This window comes from Podarcis liolepis (assembly GCF_965112155.1).
Source record: "Podarcis liolepis genome assembly, chromosome: 6".
Classification (NCBI taxonomy): Eukaryota; Metazoa; Chordata; class Lepidosauria; order Squamata; family Lacertidae; genus Podarcis; species Podarcis liolepis.
The window spans coordinates 93220501-93239903 of record NC_139559.1 but is presented as its reverse complement, the minus strand read 5'-3'; the positions used below and the strand labels follow the sequence as shown (position 1 = coordinate 93239903).

Here is a 19403-nt window from a genome sequence, read left to right as displayed (position 1 = left end):
TCCTCAATTCACCAGGCAATACTGTCTTCCTCTGAGAGAGGGGCCCTGGCAGATACAGCCACCTGACAGATGCTGCCTCACCTGTCCCAATGAGATCTTTCTTCCACGGCTAACAGCGGGGGGGGGGGGCAGGGGGGAGGGGAGAAAAGGTTTTTTTAAAAAAAACTTTCAAACTTGCAGTGATCCAAATTTTGCTTGCTTCCCAGCAGCCTCTGTTTTCTTTTAAGTAAATGCATATTCATTGCTTATGCAAAACGTTGCACCTGGCTTGCTCCTCATTCTGCGTATTATTCTGGCCAAACGGTTAGGGCCGCATGATGCACTTAATGAGTTAACAAGTTTAAAACGAAATTGAACTTCAGAAACTTGGGGCGGCGTTCCCTTCGAACTGTATGTGTGCCTCGTCTCGTCCACACCCGCCACGCACATTCCATTTCTAAGCATGAGGAAGTGTGCCTTGTGAAACGTGGGTATGGGCGCCTTTATGAAAGCAACATGAGAAGCGAGAATAAAAGCATTTTGAACTTGGTGGATTCCCTCCTGTAGAACCAGAGGCATACCTAGGCTCCCTTGCACCCGAGGCAAGGAACTGTATCAGCGCCTCCAAAGCCCGGAGGGACTATGAACCAGAAACTCAAAAGGTTTGCTTTTCATCGCCTTTTGTGTTCCACCAGCGACTTCCTCTGTGTCGAGGTCTGCTCTGCTCTGCCTGCCCCAACTTTTCCTCCTGTGTCGTCCCTCTGCCTGCCTGTCTGCCTCTGCTAGGTTCCTTCCTAGCCACTCGGAGCCAGAGTGGAGAGACATGATTTTTGTGTTCCCCTGGGCCTGCGCCCTTGGCGGGGGCCAACTTACAGAGACCCCCTAACTCCGCTCATGTGTAGATTCACTTCTGAGGAAACTCCTCAGCGCCTAGAAGCAAGCAAGCTGGTTTGAAGGCAAATGTTTCTGTGTTTGAATGCTAGCCAGAAAATCTCATTTGTCCGGATAACCGTATCAAGCCTTCCCTTGTGACTCCTCATAAGGGAGCTGGTCCTGGAGGAAGAACTGTGAGGGGAGAGACTTCATCAGGCAAGACCACCTTCCACCTGCCTTGCCCCACCCTCTAGTCTCTGCTTCTCAATTTGTATTATTTTATGTACTGTGGCTTGCCATTGTTTTATTGATTATAGTTTAGAAATTATTTATTGTAACTGTTGAGTGGACTTCTGTTTAACTTTTATATGATGTTGTTGTTATTATTTAATACTATTCTAATGATTGTCAAATGTTACTTTTTTGATGTAGGTTGCCTATTTTAAAGTTATGTTTTATTATCACATTTTTGTATTGCATTAGATTGTTATAAGATGTACATTTTTGTTTCTTCAGCTTTTAAACCGCCTTGAGTATTGTAAGATAGAAAGACGGTATACAAACTAAAAATGATGATGATGATGATGATGAAAGTATTTTTTCTAAAAAAAGTTATTATGCAAAACTGTAACCATTAGCAGGCTGTTGAATAACCTTTCGTGTGAGCGGGGTATGCATAGGCCCACCCCACCGCCATGTCCCTGGGACCTCTTCAGGAAAACCCAATGCACATGCTGGGATCAGAAGGCAGTTTGGCACACTTATCTGCCCTATAGCAGAGGTTCTTTTTATTGTGGCCACAGGACTCTATTATCTCTATAGCCGCATCGGTATGGATGAAACTTTACAGGGTTAGGTAAGCAAAGACGAGAGAACCCCAAAAGCTTATGGTCGTTTTGACAATAGAGACGGAAGAGAGAAAAGGGGAAAGGAAACAAGAGGCAAGAGTAGCACGGCATAAATTGCAACAACACATATTTAAGCTTCGTGGAAAAGTTTACATGGATATGCAGCCACAGGTAAGGCAAAGGCAAAGGACCCCTGAATGGTTAAGTCCAGTCAAAGGCAACTATGGGGCTGTGGCGCTCATCTCGCTTTTAGGCCAAGGTAGCTGGCGTTTGTCCACAGACAGCTTTTTGGGTCATGTGGCCAGCAGGTCTAAACCGCTTCTGCTGCAATGGAACAGCGTGATGGAAACCAGAGTGCACGGAAACGCCGTTCACCTTGCCACCGCAGTGGTACCTATTTATCTACTTGCACTGGAGTGCTTTCAAACTGCTAGTTGGCAGGAGCTGGGACAGAGCAACGGGAGCTCACTCCGTCACAGGGATTTGAACATCCGACCTTCTGATTGCCAAGCCCAAGAGCCACAGAAACTGGGGAGGGGAGGGAGCGGAAGGGATGCATCCTATTACAGACCCTGAGGGAGGTCCACAAGATCCAGGACAGAGAGACACCATAACCTACTAATCCATGTTCTATGTGCTCCTCCTACTTCTCCCCATTCCTGCTTCAGAATTCCTCTACCTCTCCTGTACCCCATTGACTTTGTCTGCGGCTGAAAAATGAGCTGCTTTATCCTGCCAATGATTCTGTTTTCTTACCAGGGTGCGCCCAAACCTGGGGGTTTCAAGAATGCATACAGAATTTTGAGATCTGGCTGCTATAGCCTACAGACTAGCAAAATAAGCTATCATTAGGACAGATGGCAGTGTGGGCATGTTTGTGTGGGCGTGGGCATGTGTAGGGATGCCCACCCCTCACTTATCAGACATAACCTCCCCTTTTCTAGAGAACCTCAGGGTTGTGTGTTCAAGTCCCATGTTGGGCAAAAGATTCCTGCATTGTAGGGGGTTAGACTAAATGATTCTCGTGGTCCCTTCCAACTCTGCGATTCCACAATGCAACGACGTTTTAAATCGAGGGGAAGGAAAGCACCCATAGCAGTCACTTAAAAACCACCGTGCTTCTAGCAAACGCTATACGAAGTTTGCGTATGATCCAATTACTTTACTCACCATGTCAAATAACTAGGTAACAACGTTAACTGAATTGTGCCCAACAGTTTACTCTGCTAAATTTGGCTGGTATGAAACTGGACTTCTCTAAAAACTTTCTACTGGAGAAAACAATACTGTGCGCCATTACAGCATTTCCGATATAATCCCTGGGTAAGATGGAAAAGCCTTAAATTTCCGTTGATTCAGAAAGGTAACCATAGCAACAGCTGTCTGGAGATTTTGGCAGGGAGGGAGAAGCAGGCCAAGGCGGATTTGAGGGGTGGGGGTGGGGAGTGAGAGGGCAAAAGCAGCAGGGAGAGTGGCAAGGTCTAGAGCCAGCTGGCAGCGCCACAGGGCTGTGCTAACTGGCAGCGAGAGGGAACAGCCCAGGCTGAGAGAGCAGAGGGCACCTGCAGACCTGGCTGCATCTGGATGAAGGAAAGGTTGCAGCACCGAAGGAGAGGAAGAGCTGGCATTTTATTCAAAGAACCGGGTGGCGCTGTGGGTTAAACCACAGAGCCTAGGGCCTGCTGATCAGAAGGTCGGCGGTTTGAATCCCCGCGACTGGGTGAGCTCCCGTTGCTCGGTCCCAGCTCCTGCCAACCTAGCAGTTCGAAAGCACGTCAAAGTGCAAGTAGATAAATAGGTACCGCTCCAGCGGGAAGGTAAACGGCGTTTCCGTGCGCTGCTCTGGTTTGCCAGAAGCGGCTTAGTCATGCTGGCCACATGACCCGGAAGCTGTACGCCGGCTCCCTCGGCCAATAAAGCGAGATGAGCACCGCAACCCCAGAGTCGGTCACGACTGGACCTACTGGTCAGGGGTCCCTTTACCTTTACCTTTAAGGGACCCTCTCACGTGGGTGGCGCTTTGGTCTAAACCACTGAGCCTAGGGCTTGCAGATCAGGAGGTCAGTGGTTCGAATCCCCACGACGGGGTGAGCTCCCATTGTTTGGTCCCAGCTCCTGCCAACCTAGCAGTTCGAAAGCACACCAGCGCAAGTAGACAAATAGGTACCGCTCCGGCGGGAAGGTAAATGGTGTTTCCATGCACTGCTCTGGTTTTGCCAGAAGTGGCTTAGTCATGCGGGCCACGTGACCCAGAAGAACTGTCTGTGGACAAATGCCAGCTCCCTCGGCCAGTAAAGCAAGATGAGCGCCGCAACCCCAGAGTCATTCGCAACTGGACTTAACTGTCAGGGGTCCTTTACCTTTTTTTTTAAGGGACTTTGAGTGTCATCTGGTCGAGCCCCCTGTGATGCAGGAATCTCGACTAAATCATCCATGCCAGGTGGCCATCCAACCTCTGCTTAAAAACCTCCAAGGAAGGAGCGTCCACCACATCCCGAGGGAGACCATCACACTGTCAGTTTTTACCATCAGAATGTTCTTCCTGAGGCTGAACTGGAGTCTCCTTTCTTGCAACTTAAAGGAAAGTAAGAAAAACCCTCCCAATGCACTGATGAAACACTGTTTGGCCACATCACCGGTTTGAAGAAAGGTCTTACGCTATCAGATCTGAGCTGTGACTAGTTCTCCATCAGGACAAAAGGGAAATTCCGGAACGGAGGTACATGCCGCCAGACGCCCCTTGCGGGTCCTGACTTTAGAAAAGGAAGGCTTGATCTAACGGCTGCCCTCCAAACCCATCGCTTCATGGCAATGTGCGGCGGGGCATGTTTACTCACCACTGGGCTGCACTCGGTGGCTTTGTCTTTGGAGCCTCGGCAGCTGGAGCTTCCCTACGGATTGGCTGAGCTGAAGTTGTCAAGTTGGTCTCCTCCCTTGTTGGCGAGAGACTAATGGCAGCAGAAGTGATGGCATTGGCAGCAATAGGGGGAACACCAGGGGCGGAGGAAGACAGTGGACCTGTTGCAACAACACAGACACTTCCAATGGCCTCTGCTTTAAAAAAACAGACACACACCCTGGGGGTGGACTTGCACCATCAGCTAATGTGCCTGGGCATATTCTTATTTATTAAGAAACGTGGTTCTCCCCGCCACCCAATCTCATATCAGATGCTGCCCAGGCTAGAGTAGGAATCCGGCTTTGGAAATCTAAGGGTACATCTTACCCTTACAAACTTAGGTTTCGTACTATCTGACTGCCATCGCTTCCCCCATGCACCACCCCAAAGCTAGATAAAGGTAAAGGTACCCCTGCCCGTACGGGCCAGTCTTGACAGACTCTAGGGTTGTGCGCTCATCTCACTCAAGAGGCCGGGAGCCAGCGCTGTCCGCAGACACTTCCAGGTTACGTGGCCAGCATGACGAAGCTGCTCTGGCGAGCCAGCGCAGCGCACGCGGAAACGCCGTTTACCTTCCCACTAGTAAGCGGTCCCTATTTATCTACTTGCACCCGGGGGTGCTTTCGAACTGCTAGGTTGGCAGGCGCTGGGAACGAGCAACGGGAGCGCACCCCGCCGCGGGGATTCGGACCGCCGACCATGCGATCGGCAAGTCCTAGGCGCTGAGGTTTAACCCACAGCGCCACCCGCGTCCCACCCCAAAGCTAGAGCACTGTAGTTTGGTGAGGGTGCTGAGAACCCTGCGAATTCTTTGCTTCACTCCTTACATCCCAAATGCAATTGCTTGTGAGGACGTAATGGCTTTTAACCTTTTAAGTTAAATAAACAGGTTTTGCAGAAATGGGTTACAGACGGAGCAGGGGGAAAGTAAGGTTCTGAATCATGAAGAGAAGTCTGAACGACTGCATTTTCAGTGACCAAACTTTGTGCCTTCCACCACCCTCATGCTAAGGTCTGACTAAAGCACATCTCCAGTAGAAGCAGAAGTTATGTGCAACAGGCACATCGCTGCAGTTTGGCAACTATGATGTCCACAAAAACAATACACAAGCTACATCAACAGCACGACTACAGTGGGCCATTTGGTTGTGACTGCTGAATAGAGCTCATTTAGCTCCTCTGGAGGAGCAAAAAACATCTGCAGGGAATCACTTGGAAAGAATGAGCCTGCTAAAAGCTTTTTTGGAGAATTCTCTGAAAGAGCTAGGGAAGAACAAGCATGCCCATTCTGAATCAAGATGTGAGGAATTTGTATCTAGTGGAAAATGGGGTTTTCCAGAAACTGTCTCTGTTATGTGACATGTGACTAAACTTAATTAAAGCCTGGTAATTTTTGAGAAAAACCTAACTTTTCAGGCATGCTAAGATCTACTTAAATTTCCAACTGACACCTGGAAACCAAGGTGTTTATTGGCTCTTTTTCATATAAAAGAAATCATAACTACTATTCAGGTGTTTTGCTTGGTAAGTGGAACTATGTTTTAATGCTGAATTCATTTAATTCATCTGCATTCTTCGTCCACTAAAACAGGTAATCATCTGCAATTCACAGGTGCCCAGTTTGGGACAGCATCTTGGGCGTCTCCACATTCCCTGCCCCTGAAAATAGGCTTTTCAGTCCTGGTTGCAACAGCAGATTTGGAAAGCAAGAGGAAATACCCAGCAAAGGCACCACGGTTTTTTTCTTATTCGCATGCCACCTTATTAAACCTCGAAACTTGCTGCTGCAAGATCCTGTGATGACCCTCAAAATTTAGGTTGCTTTAAAAGGAAGTTCATGGAGGATGCTTCCCCCCCCCCTTTGCTTAGCTCTTTTCACCCGCCCTAAAGGTACCCTTAATCAAAATTTGCGGAAAAACTTAAATACTGTATTCACAGTCAGGGTCAGGCATGCAAAACAAGCAAATTCATGCAAGTTCAACAACTCTGAATAAATAAATATTACTTACACAAATTATCTAGAGTACAAGTTCTCAACTGCCTTGCTGGACGGCCCACCATGATGCCCTCTCTACAGTTGTCCAAAGGGCAACATTACCTCTTACCTTGATTTTCCCCCAGCTTCTGTCTTTCCTGGGGCTGTTCCTCTCTGCTCTTCGCTGTAGCAGTCACTAAGGTTTTTGGCTCGTGCTTGGCATATGTGTTGTTGCAGTTGTTGGTGGACAAGGCCAGGAGCTGGTTCTTGGAGAGCATCCTTGGACTCTGCTGGCCACTCTCCTCCTCCTGTCCAGACACACACACATTCTGGAAGCTATTAGGGGAGGCCGAGTAAATTGATAGTTCATTGGCTTGGTCCACCCGCCCAGGATCCTGGCTAGTGAGCTTGTGGCTGCCGCTCAGAGCAGCCCTCCTGTAAGGCATAGGGGAAGGATGGGCTTTTCCAGTGGTGGGCGGGGCAGGAACTCGGTAAGCAAAGTTGTAGCCGGCACTCATCTCTTCAGTTAGCTGCTGGGAAGGGCCCTGCTCTTGCTTGGTTTGACTTAAATTGTTCGTTGGCCTACGAGTTCGGTTGGAAGTTTCCACCGGTTTCTTGTTCACGGAGCCTGCGGCACCATCAGGGACCAGATGGGAAGGCAACTGCTGAGGGTGGGAGGAGGGTGCGGATTGCTTTAATGGGGCCTTGGACAGCTTTGGATGTTCCTGCATCTTGCCTTTCTTCACCAGTTGATACAGATCTACTGGCTGGTTGCTTCTGGGAAAGGCTTCTGCCTTACCGGTTGCCATTTTCATCACCTGATCTCTGACTTCAGAGGCCCCCTTCAAGGAAGAGTCGTTGGCTTGATTAGCGCTCGATTCAATTTCCCCTCTGCGAGGCACAATTTCCCCTCCACTAGCACGACAGGTGCCATCTGCTCTGGGCCTCTCCCCGTTGGCCTTCCTGTTCTTGGCTTCCCCCTCTGAAGGGGAAAACGGCCTGGGATCCAGACCAGGCCCACCGTGCTGGGAGCTTTTGACCACTGACCGTTGGCTGCTGGCACCAGCCTCCTCGCTGTCTGTCCTGTAGCTGTCCGATGTATCTGTGGTGCTGTCCAGAGCAGAATCCACCTCATCTATGCAAGTCACTTCCCCTATGTACGTCTCCTTGATGCGCTCTGTGTAAACACGCTGGCGGGAAGGAAGGATCCACAGAGGAGTTCCTTTGGGACCCAAAGCCCTGGTTCGCGAGTCCTCCTGGGTAGCATTGAGCTCCTTTCTTTCATTGGCCCGATCTAGCTCCTTGCCCTCTTGGGGGATGTTGCAAGACTGATGCACGCTCTTCACAGTCTGCTTTGCTCCGGTATCTGGGTTCTGACTGGCAGCCAAATTCCTGACGTAAGACCCACAAGCGCTGCACTTGCCTTCCTCATTGACCACCAGAGGCTTCCTCTTCTCGGAGCGCCCCCTGCTGCCTTGCTGTTCCCAGCCTGGTTTGCTGCCGCCGCCGCCGCTCTCTTTGTGGTGAAGCTCACCGTTGATGTAATCCGAAAGGTCCGGTTTGGAGACCAGCGGGCCACGGCCCAGAGACAGGAGGACGGAATCCAACACCCGCTTCTGACGCAGCTGCAGGCGCTCCAAGTAGCGGACCTCGGCATCTCGCGCAGACTCATCCTCGAAACGCACTCGGGACGGGGACGGCCCTCGCTTCCTTTGCTGTTCGCTGCTGGATTCCCCGCTGGACGAGTCGCTCAGGTTGCCGCCGGTGTGGGGGTCTCCATCCGTCAGAGCAAAGTTCTTTGCGTCTGCAGCAGAGATCCCGCAGCCATCCCTGAGGCACACAACAGACAGAGTAAGACTGCGCGCCTGTTCACACTGATCATCCTTACCTCCGACTGAGCTGCCTCCAAATGCTGGGCAGAGGGCACCACTTGGCTTACTAAGCACCCAGGACGCTTACCAAGGTGGTACTTGTAACTTCTCTACTTGCATGCAGTGTTCCTCAAACTGTTGGACTACAACTCCCATCATCCCTAGTTAGCAGGACCAGTGGTCAGGAATTATGGGAGTTGTAGTCCAACAACAGCTGGGGACCCAAGTTTGAGAAACAATGGCCTAAACTTATCTCCTTTCTTCCAAGATCCATTCAGCAAGATAAAGGTATCCTGACTGCCTTGCGAGCATCACACGGACATGGAACCTGGCATCTCCTTCACCAGGATCCCAATGCTGTGCCAATACTCTCTGCAGCTGAATTCTCATTCTAGCAGGAAGGGCCGCTCAGAGCTTATGCATGTGTACTGAATGCGGGGAAGATCCAAGGAACCGGTTAAGATTGACCAACAGGCTTGTGCAAAGCCAATTGATTCAGAGTCTCAAGGCTTTTTTTAAAAGAAGCATGTGTCGGCAAATTGGCGAGATGGATTTACTCTTTTAAAATCAAGGGTGGCTCGGGACTGGATAACTAAGCAATGATACTACTCATGCTCAACACACAGCAACTGCACAAGTAACCAGATGGCGCTCTTAAAGGGGACTTGCTGATGTCAGGCCCCCACTGACACCTTGATTTATTCTAGCTCCCTACAGCTATAGGAAAAACTTCAAGTGCTCTCCTTACATGCAAGCCTTGGTCTTAGGAGTGGCTACATCTCCAAGTCAGATTTCAGTTAGGCCAAGACACCCAGCCGGCAGTCACGTACGCTTCTTAGATCCATGTGATCATTTTCTATGGGATCTGGAACATCTGTGCTATTTATATTAAAAGTGCTTTTCCTGCAGAGCATAGGAGGAAGGGTAGAATATAGAGCAACAATGCAAGAGACAGGGGAAAGTTTGCTGGTGGAGGTTATGTTTTCGTTTTACTCTAGAGATGATGTATGATATTGTTCAGCAAACACCACAAGTGTGCCTCAATGCAAAGATCTTATAGCTGGCGCCTCCCTTGTTGTCATGAAATAAAATCAACATAATCCTCCAGATTCAATAACTCTGCATAAGCTGCCAGTGTGCTTGGCAGAGGGGATGGAGAATGTGTTCCACTAGCGCTTACAATAATCTTTGGTGTGCTGGCCATGTGAGAGTGAGCGATACCCTCATCTGTTGCACAACAAAAGACCAGCACACTGGTTTGTTTAGCATTAAACAACGGTTTCACAGCACGGTGGCCAGGAATTCAGCTACCCATGAGATCCAGCAGCTTGCCACACATTTTGTAAACACCCATGACAAGTTATGTTTCCCCTCCTATGCTGAAAGACCTTTTAGCTGTCACAACGGTGCTCATCGTTTCCCCCCTAAATCTTATTCTAAAAAGTTCGGTCAAGTGAATTTGCCATATAATATGTTCTTATGTTTATATTCATGACTACATTTCTCTACAGGAACCAGCTGGTCCCTGTTTTGGTAATTATAGATGCCTAAGTCATATCAATCAGATCATGAAGCTGAGGCTCCAATACTTTGGCCACCTCATGAGAAGAGAAGATTCCCTGGAAAAGACCCTGATGAAAGGAGAAGGGGACTACAGAGGACAAGATGGTTGGACAGTGTTCTCGAAGCTACCAACATGAGTTTGACCAAACTGCGGGAGGCAGTGGACGACAGGAGTGCCTAGCGTGCTCTGGTCCATGGGGTCACGAAGAGTTGGACACGACTAAACAACAACAAAGTCATATCAATGGTGTGACTGCAATTAATAGAATTGATGATTTCACTCCATCAAATGTTTGCATCTCAATCCAAAGTTATGTTTTTCATCACATACATTGTTGTTGTTTTCCTGGTCCAGAATCAACACACATTATAATTCCTGGGGTGCTCTCCTTGATTAGTTGGCACAGCACCTCACTCCGACCATAGTTTTAGACTAGGCAGTATGTGCTAACACCTTGATGAGATGAAGTAAGATAGACAATATAGCTCCCCCAATGGGGGGGTGGCTGACAGAAAATCCCCTAGCACTAGGTACAAATGTATTCAATAAGCACAGCAGACAGGTACACGGTTGGCAGTGTATTGAATTTTGGGAGTGGAGAACTATAGATGCAAACAGCACAGGCGGTTTACAAGTGTGAAAGATGAAAAGGCAAGAAATGCAAAAGCAAGAACGGAGGGCTGCGGACAGGAAACGCAGTACAGATCCTTCCTTCCTGCCCTCTTCCCTGATCTGCCTCCCAGGCCCAGAGGAGGATAAACCACTGGCCTTACCTCCTTTCCTGAGGCAGGATGTTATGGCTTGCTCGGAGGGGGTTCGTCCTGGCCTTCATGCGAGCTCTCTGCAGCAGTTGCTTGGCCTGTTCATGCCTGGGACTCAGCTCCAGCTCCTGGTTGGGAACAAAGGCCCTGCAGGCAAAGCAGCAGGGAGCAAGGAAGCAGCGGAGGATTAGGAAAAAAATAACAAGGATTAAGAGTGGTTTAACAGTGACGGTGGCAGCAGTGTGGTGGGGAGACAACACACGCATAGAGGCTGGGGTTAGGTCCCCTGCAGCTGCCTGAGTTCACACTAGGTGGCATCTTTTAGGTCAAGATATAGCCAGATTGGTAACATCCATCTCAAAACTGATTTCTAGACACGCAGCCAGGATGAAAAGCTGCAGGGAGGTCAAAGCATTTAAGGCTGAAGTTTGAACATTCCAGACTAAAAGAAGCCGTTCAATTACATATGACAGCAAGTAAAAAGATGTACTTGGTAGTTCCTTAAAAAATGCCCCCCATCCCCACCAAAGAGAGTCCCAAGCAGTCTTGCATGCCCATTTTTAAAAGAATTGGGAGGCTCTGCAGTACCCAAAACACTGGAGTGGAAGACTATACATTGTTAAAAAACACACACAGAGATTGATGATGATGAGATAGATAGATAGATCTCTGGCACATATGATGGAAGACATCCTGCAGGTGCCCGCAACTGGCAAATTCATATCTTCTGAACACAGGGCTAGTTGTGTTGCCAGGGGCCAGCTCTGGTCTTTCAAGCACACCTGCACCAAATAAACCTGAAGAAGTGAGTTTCCCCACAGATCAGGGCAAGACTAAGCAGCCAACATCCATATAATGGGCAATAGGTCTTCTCTACTAAATTGCTTCCACATTCCCAAAAGATGTCACCTCAAGACTCAAGGAGACACTCTGGTTTAAAGAAAAGGGAAAACAAACAAGACAGACAATCCAGGGAGCATTTACCCAATGCGTTTTGAGGCCAAGGATCTTCTCACTTCAGGAAGTAATCTCACCCACTCCCACAAAAAAAGCAAGGGAGCACACTATACATGCCTAGATGAGATGTTTTGCTTCAATTTCCCCCCTAAAAAGGGTATTGTGTTGCTCGATAAATACTGACTTGCACCAGTCTTTATTTATTTAATGAACAGCTTACCACGAGGCGTCCCAAAGTGATTTATAACACAATAAAAACCATACAGAGAATAATTACAGATACAGAAAAAGGAAAAATGATGGGTTTGTTCTTAAACAGATATTAGTATTCTGCCCTTCCTTCAAGAACTGAGAGTGGTGTCCATGGGTTTCTTTCAATCTGCTTTTTATCTACTTGAACTGGTGTGCTTTCGAACTGCTAGGTTGGCAGAAGCTGGGACAGAGCAACGGGAGCTCACCCTGTTGCGGGGATTCGAACCGCCGACCTTCTGATCGGCAAGCCCAAGATGCTGAAACCGACCCCTTTCCAGCCCTGGGAGGAGCGCAGGGAGCGTTTGTGCATCACACCTACACTGCAGCTGGCACACTAATGTGTTGAGACACACAGTTTAGAAAGCTCTGGTCTACTGACTGACAGCATCTCTCCAGCATGTCGGATCTGATTCTCTCCCAGTCCTGCTTCTTTCAGACATACCTGGAGATCCCAGGGATTGAACCTGGGATGATGTTATGGGGGGAGGGCTAGAATTAATCAAGGTTTGGTTAAATTTTGCCAAACGTGCGACACCCCTGGATTTACTTACGCTAACAAGCTAAGCCAGCTCAGGCAGAGCTAGCTGGATGGCCCATTAGCAGGGGACAAAGGCCACCCGTGGCCAGTCCAGGAAACCACCAGAGGTTTAGGGTTTCAACTTTGAATGGCACAGGTTGTTGGGAGGTCCTTGGAGTTGGTTAGCAATGGGGAGAAGGAAGAGGGTCAGCGCTCCACATGAGCTAGGGATGGCAGGCTGGAACAAAGAGACCCAGAGGGTGGCTTTTTGCAGTCCTTTCATCCAAAGCTGCCCTTAAGGCAGAAACCAGACCTCATAGGATGTGAATAGCCAGCAATCCCTCCCTCTAGGTGCAGGTTGTATCTATGTATAAATTAAACCACGTATCATCAAGACACCACAGTCTCTGCTGTGTCTCATGGTCTCCAAAGGGAGCACAGACCCTGGTAAGGGCACCTGCAACCCCTGGAATCTTGCGCCGCTTGGGGATCTTGGGGTGGCGTGGAACAATCTCACGCCTGCAACGCAGATACTCTGAGAAAAAACTCTTCCTCTGAAGCCTGTGCTGGATCTGCTGGTACCACCCTCTAACGCTGTGCTGAGTCCAAAGCCCCCTACCCACTCCATGCATTGCTGCTGGCATGCCAAACATCGGCCTGCAATGGTTTTCTTTATCCCTTCCCGTCTTCTGAGCACTGCAACACTAGAAACGGAAAGGTTTGGGTGGGTGGGTGGGGGAGTTCCACCATCTTAAAGCTTTCACTGTTTCACCATGTGACCCATTTCTCTCTGCACACTCAACATGCCTCTCGCTCAAACCCTTCCCCTATTGGTCTTCACCCTAATCTTCGTGATTATTTTAATCCGCTCACAGACTCACTTCAGCTGGCCTGAGCTTAACTCTTTCACTGCAGTCTGCACACCTCGCGACGCACACACGGAGGCTCGCATCTTGCTCTGCTGAGGTTTTTCGGAAGGAGCAGCAGCACAATGAAGCCGACTGCTGTTTTGCAAAGAAAACACTCCCCCAATGATGTGTAGAAGCCCCTTGTGTAATTTCAGTTCAAAATTTCCCAGATGTTTTGCCCGGGGGGGGGGGGGCGGTAATGTTATTTTCAGCAACAAACCAACTACGATGGCCTTTAAGCAAACCACTCTCTCGTCGCATCCATAGTGTAATTTGAAGCAGCGGTTCCCAAAGTGCGGTCTGTGGATTTGTGGTTGAAGATGGGAGATGGAATATCCATATGTTCGCACTGACTTTTAATTGTATTTTTATTTCTTCCTTCGTATTTTATTGCATTACAATTTGAATTCTAGAAAATACAATATATAAGAAATGAAAGAAGCTATAAAAATGCTATTAAAAATCGCACACCATCTAGCATGGCGTATTGCAATTGCTGCAACAGGCAGAAAAATCATTAAGTGGTCTGCAATGACCCTCATCAATATTCAAGCAGTCTGCGGGGTAGGGATTAGAACCAATCATTTAAAGCACATATTTTTCCTAAAAGAATCTGGGGAACCGCAGATTAAATGGGAACACAAACAGCTGCAAACATGCAGTCAACTCCAGTGTGAAGTCCCAAGTTAGAAATGGCTATCAGCATTTTTGAATTGTGTCTCCTTGCCTTAGCAGGGGAATGAGGATACTGAAATCTTACCGGTAGCCTTCAGAATCCTGTAACGAAACTCCAGAATCCCAGTCTACATCATTTGCCAGAATCTCTGCAGACACAAGACAAGAGAAGTGCATGTTATTATTGTGTATATTTTAGCCACATGAAATGCAGCATGGTGTGTGTGAAAAGACACATCTCATACTGAGAAAAGGCTATTTATATTCAGTGTTCCTCACCCCAAAGATTTGGGCCCAATTCTGCTCTTAGTGTCCCAATTCTGCACCACCCAAGCATCCTGCTCCAGGCTCTGTACAAACTTGTAAGCCTACATACCTGGTCTGCTTTTTGGGTGGGAGAAAGTAATGGGCTCTTTGTATTCTTTAGGTCCCTTTGTATATTTCTGGCTGCCTGATCTGACTGCAAGACATGGTATACATATATAGTAATTATTCCATGGGCGATAAATGTCATTGAGAAACTGCTCCTGGCCTCTCAAATCTAATGACTGCTGCACTCCGAAGACCAGAGGCCTAACTCATTTACGCACATATATGCTTGGGCTTGCAAATCCTATTAATAGTCTTGGCTCCTACTGCCCTGGGACCTCAATGTCCCTGATTATTATGGGACTTGTCCCTCCCTCCTTCTGCCAGCCAGCAGCCAAAACCTGAAGGCTCCTCTTGCCAGTGCAAAGAAAATACCAGCAGCAACTGAGGAATCCTGGGACTTACGTTCTTGAGAGAGTATGTGCTTACTATTAGCCCTAGGAAGTTGGTTCCCATTGGCGCCAGAGGAAGCTTCCTTCTTGGGGCTAACAGTAGCAGAAAAGGGGACATTTTTGCTGGGATATTGCGGGGGGGGGCGGGAAGGTTAAACCTATTCAGCCCCCTCTCACATGCCGCTGTTGTGACAAAAATCTTAGCCCATCCCCACAATTTTAAGACCAAAGGCAAAGGGATCTGTGGCATCAACATGGACTAGGGGCCATCAAATGGATTGCAGGGTGTAGAGAATGGAAGAACAGCATAAGCTGGGACATGGTGGGGTGGTTGCATCTCCTGAGGATCACACCAAGACGTTTGGGGGAGGAAAAAGCAAGGATCAAGTGGAGAGGGAGGTGGAAATTCAGTTCTGGCGGGTCCCCCCCTTTTTGCAATACCGCATTTTTCGCTCTATAAGACGCACCAGACCACAAGACGCACCTAGTTTTTGGAGGAGGAAAACAAGGGGGGGGGGGGAATTCTGAATCTCAGAAGCCAGAACAGCAAGAGGGATCGCTGCGCAGTGAAAGCAGCAATTCCTCTTGCTGTTCTGGCTTCTGGGATAGCTGCGCAGCCTGCATTCGCTCCATAAGACGCACACACATTTCCCCTTACTTTTTAGGAGGGAAACAGTGAGTCTTATAGAGCAAAAAATACGGTACTTTCTGAGCTCTTACAGTATTTCTCCCCACTACTACCCATCCAAGTTGCAATCCTGTTCGGTTTCTGAAAACCTCTTCACCCTGCTTCCACATACCGTTACTGGGCCCATCTCTCCCACGGCCTGGGCCATCCTTCTTGTGACGACGCAGAGTATGCAGCTCCCGCAAGGAATGGCTATTAAACTGCGTCGCATTCAACATTTCCTGCAGCATCGACCGGTTCCTCTCCACTCTCTCTGCCAGGGACAGGGTGCTGGCATTGCTTCCGCCGCTGCAGAGACTGTCCCAGCTCTCGGTTCGCCAAAGGCGGCCGGTTCTCCCCACCCCACAGGCGTCGTCTTTGTGGAGAAAAGGACCGCTTTCGAAATCCATACCATGAACCAGGTGCTCTTCTCTGCCGTTTGCATCCTCAAAATATTTCTGGTTGAAGGAAAGATCCTTTAAGGAGCTGGCCCCACAGAGGCCATTTTGCGATGCCCTTTTTGCATTTCCTGACGAGCCCCTTTTATCCATCCTGTCGCTTCCTGGAAGCCTCTGGAATGCCTCGGGTGAGCTCCAGCCCATGCTTGCAGGCTCTTCTGCCGCCTTAGATCCCTTCAGAGGTTCAAAGTCGTCAACAAGCAGGCTTGTACGTACTGCCCCTTGAGATCCCTCCTGCTTGAGACGTGGGTAGTCAGTGCTGTCCAGCAGCACATCTGTCAGGTAGGTGCGGATCTGGGCCTGAGGTTCTACCACAGCATCCTGAGGAGCAGGCTCCGTCAGTGGCTTCCCTTTCCGGGCCTTGGCCTTTTTGGGAGAAGCCCGCTCCTGGGGTGCTGCCTCCGCCTGCCTGTGGACGGCACTCCTCTTCTCTTTCAGAGCTTTAACTTTGGACTCCAGAACAGAGGTGCCCTTGCTTGTATCCCGCAGCAGCCCCAGTGGAACCCAGGATGGCCCGTTGAGACAATGCTCCCCTGTATCATCAATGTTCTCGGGGGGCTGTTTCGCTCTAGGAATATTTCTGACACATTGCTTCAAGGTGTTCAGCGTCCTTCTCTTTTCAGTAGCGAAATTCCCTTCCATGCTCCCACTTCCAGGTGGTGAGGTACCTTTTTGGTGGGGGAAACAATAACAGACGTTTCAATACGCTTGCTGGGCAAGAGAACATTGTCTGAAGGGCCTTACCAGGGGGCAGGGTTGGCTAAAAGAGGACGGGGCCCCTGCACCTTTAACAGTTGTCTAGAATTGGGAATTATCAAAGGTGCAATACCTCTGTTCTCTTTTGCATCTGGCCAACCTAAGAGGGACCCAGACAGAGGGTTTCATGCTCTGCACTCAAATATCCATAACTATTCAAGATAACCAAAATTCTGCACAAAATAACTCCTGCCTAAATTGTGCAAATTTATGTATTTTGTTAATTTTACACCATTTATTCTGTTCTCTCCAACCTCGGGGACAGAAAAGCAGCACAGTGAGAATTAAAGGCCCACTCTGTGGTTACTCCCAGGGTCATATTTACTACATACCCAAATCATAATCCAGATTTTCTGTCAAGAAAAGCAGAATCTTACAGCCTACATACATTATGTAAATAAAGCAAACAGCAATTTAACATAATTTAGTCTTCAGTTTTATTATTTTGCCTAATATATTCTGTTTTTGCTCGGTCATATGAAAGTGCAAGGAGTTTTGCAGGGCACCTGATCATAGCCACCTGGTCATTTATTCAGCCAGCACTCTGGTTTTTAAGCAGCCATTCTTTGAAGCATATATCTATTAGCAGCTGAAAGAAACTTCCTTGTTTTGCAAATGAAAGCAGGGAGCCTCAGAAAGGCCCATTCTGCATCCCATACCACATTTCATGGCTGGAATCTTAAATGCATTTACCTTGGAGCAAGTCTCATTGAATTCAATGAGCCTTAATTCCAAGTAGGACCACACTGCACGGTTTTTACTGCATGCCTGCAGAATCACAACACACACAATCCTGATTGTTTTCAACCTCATTCAGACCCACACTTGATTCCTGAGATTTCACAAAGTGATTTGCACACAGTATGAACTCTACCCAGAAACTTCCTTTTTTAAAAAAGCAAAGAGAGTCTTTGGAAGAAAAGATATTCAGACCAATAGCAAAAATTTGGTTCCGCACCCCCTTAATTTTGGCAAAATCATGGTATAGAGAAGGCCTTGCTATATCATAACTAGTAGCTGTCACAGTGAGCTTAGTACAACTGTTGGCTTTCCAGATGTAAGGAATTCACAGAATAATTTCCATCACATAGAAATAACAGATAGTGCAGATCTCTCTACTAGAGAGAGATCTCTCTACTAGAGAGAGATCTCTCTCTCTTTCTCTAGTCAGAACTCTCTGATTCAGAGAATGGCTCACAGCAAAATCATAACACAGTAAGGAGGAGGAAGAGTAATTTGGGGTCTTGCTGAGTTACTTTTCTTGTTCTTCAGGAGTGGTGCTTTGGGGCACAATTCACCCCCCAAAAAGCAACTCACCCCTTCTTAAGGTCTCATCAACATTGGAGTTTAATGTGGATTTAGAAACATCTTGTGTCTCTTTTTTTGTCACATCTACAAAACATCCTCCTCATCCAAGCGGCAATCCACACTTTCCACCTGCTAAATTTGAATTTCCTCAATTCATGGATAATCTGGCCAGGAAATAAAACGGTACTACAAAACTTGCAGTTTTGATGCTACAGCACTGAGGGAGGGGGCAAAACAGAGCTGCAGGGTCACATACTCAGCTGCACCCCTCCCAGTTATCAACTTCCACAGCCATCTCCAACAAAGCTATCTCAACAATGTCCACAGCATGCTTTAAACATCTGAAATATACTCCGGGTTGGAAAAAGGTTTGCAAAGGAGGGGGCCATGGAATTAAGAGCTTCTTTTCCCGCTTGCTGCTCTACTGGGTTGTTGCAGCAGCGACAAGCAGGCAAGCATGAAAAAGGAGCACTGTGCCCATGGCAACGGGCACGTTCATGTCGCTCTTTTCAAAGGCATGGAAAAGAACGGTTTCCTTATTACTTCTGCACCGTCCCACTGCCTATTACACACAATTTGGATTTAGAACAGGGCAACACAGTTTAACGGAGAATGTGCCAGAAGCCAATGCAAGCTGCGTGTAGCTACAGTCAATTGCTATCCTCATTTTCAAAGCAGAGAACCCATGGCCATGTTCACGCATCACTACAAACCATGGTTTCTGCACCGCACAAACAAATGACATGATTGGCTGGGGGGGCGTTCTGGCTCAGGGACACTAATCACAGCAAACCGGGAGGGAAAGAACGAGAGTTCTTCCAAGAAACCACCCCTGCAATGAAAAATGCAAGACGATGGTGCTACACAGTATGGATGCTCCACATTTGCCATCCCGTCCTCCTGCCACACCAATGTGGCACACCGCACCCTTTGAGGGCCACTGCTGTAGAAAGAGCAACGAGACAGAGCTCTTGGTTTCAAACCAACTTCATTTGAGGTTCAGGACCCGTCAACTTGCCTTGCCGAACCACCATCTCGCTCGCACACAACCCAATTCTTGAGCCAGCAGCTGTTGCCTCACTTTCTCCATCTGAGCCCCAGCCTCATTTGTAACTGCCACAGTAGGAAGCTTCTACTTGCGCATGCATTCAGGTTTAGGGAGCGCAAAGCCCACAAGAGCATCATTTCTAACTACAGTACAGTCATACCTCATGTTGCGTTTGCTTCAGGTTGAGCGTTTTCAGGTTGCATCCTGCGGTGACCCGGAAGTACCGGAAAGGGTTACTTCCGGGTTTCGCCGCTCGCGCATGTGCACACACAAAATGACATCACACGCATGTGCTGAAGCAGCGAATCGTGACACATGCAGACGCG

General features: G+C 48.3%; 1 protein-coding gene across 8 annotated transcripts in view; it reads right to left on the bottom strand.

Moving 5' to 3' along the window:
• The window catches only part of KIAA1614, a 39623-nt gene that overhangs the window by 11699 nt on the left and 8521 nt on the right, over positions 1-19403 (bottom strand). For 5 of the 8 annotated variants that reach the window (XM_083507044.1, XM_083507047.1, XM_083507045.1 and 2 more), the window contains 5 exons: positions 15641-16633; positions 14165-14228; positions 10783-10917; positions 6705-8404; positions 4538-4718 (listed from right to left, as the gene is read on the bottom strand). In XM_083507044.1, the coding sequence (XP_083363170.1) occupies positions 4538-4718; positions 6705-8404; positions 10783-10917; positions 14165-14228; positions 15641-16607 (3047 nt within the window). In that variant the 5' untranslated portion in view covers positions 16608-16633. Of the gene's footprint in view, positions 1-4537; positions 4719-6704; positions 8405-10782; positions 10918-14164; positions 14229-14455; positions 14540-15640; positions 16634-19237; positions 19379-19403 lie in introns of those variants that run through there. The other 3 variants (XM_083507041.1, XM_083507040.1, XM_083507042.1) reach the window with 2 other exon arrangements.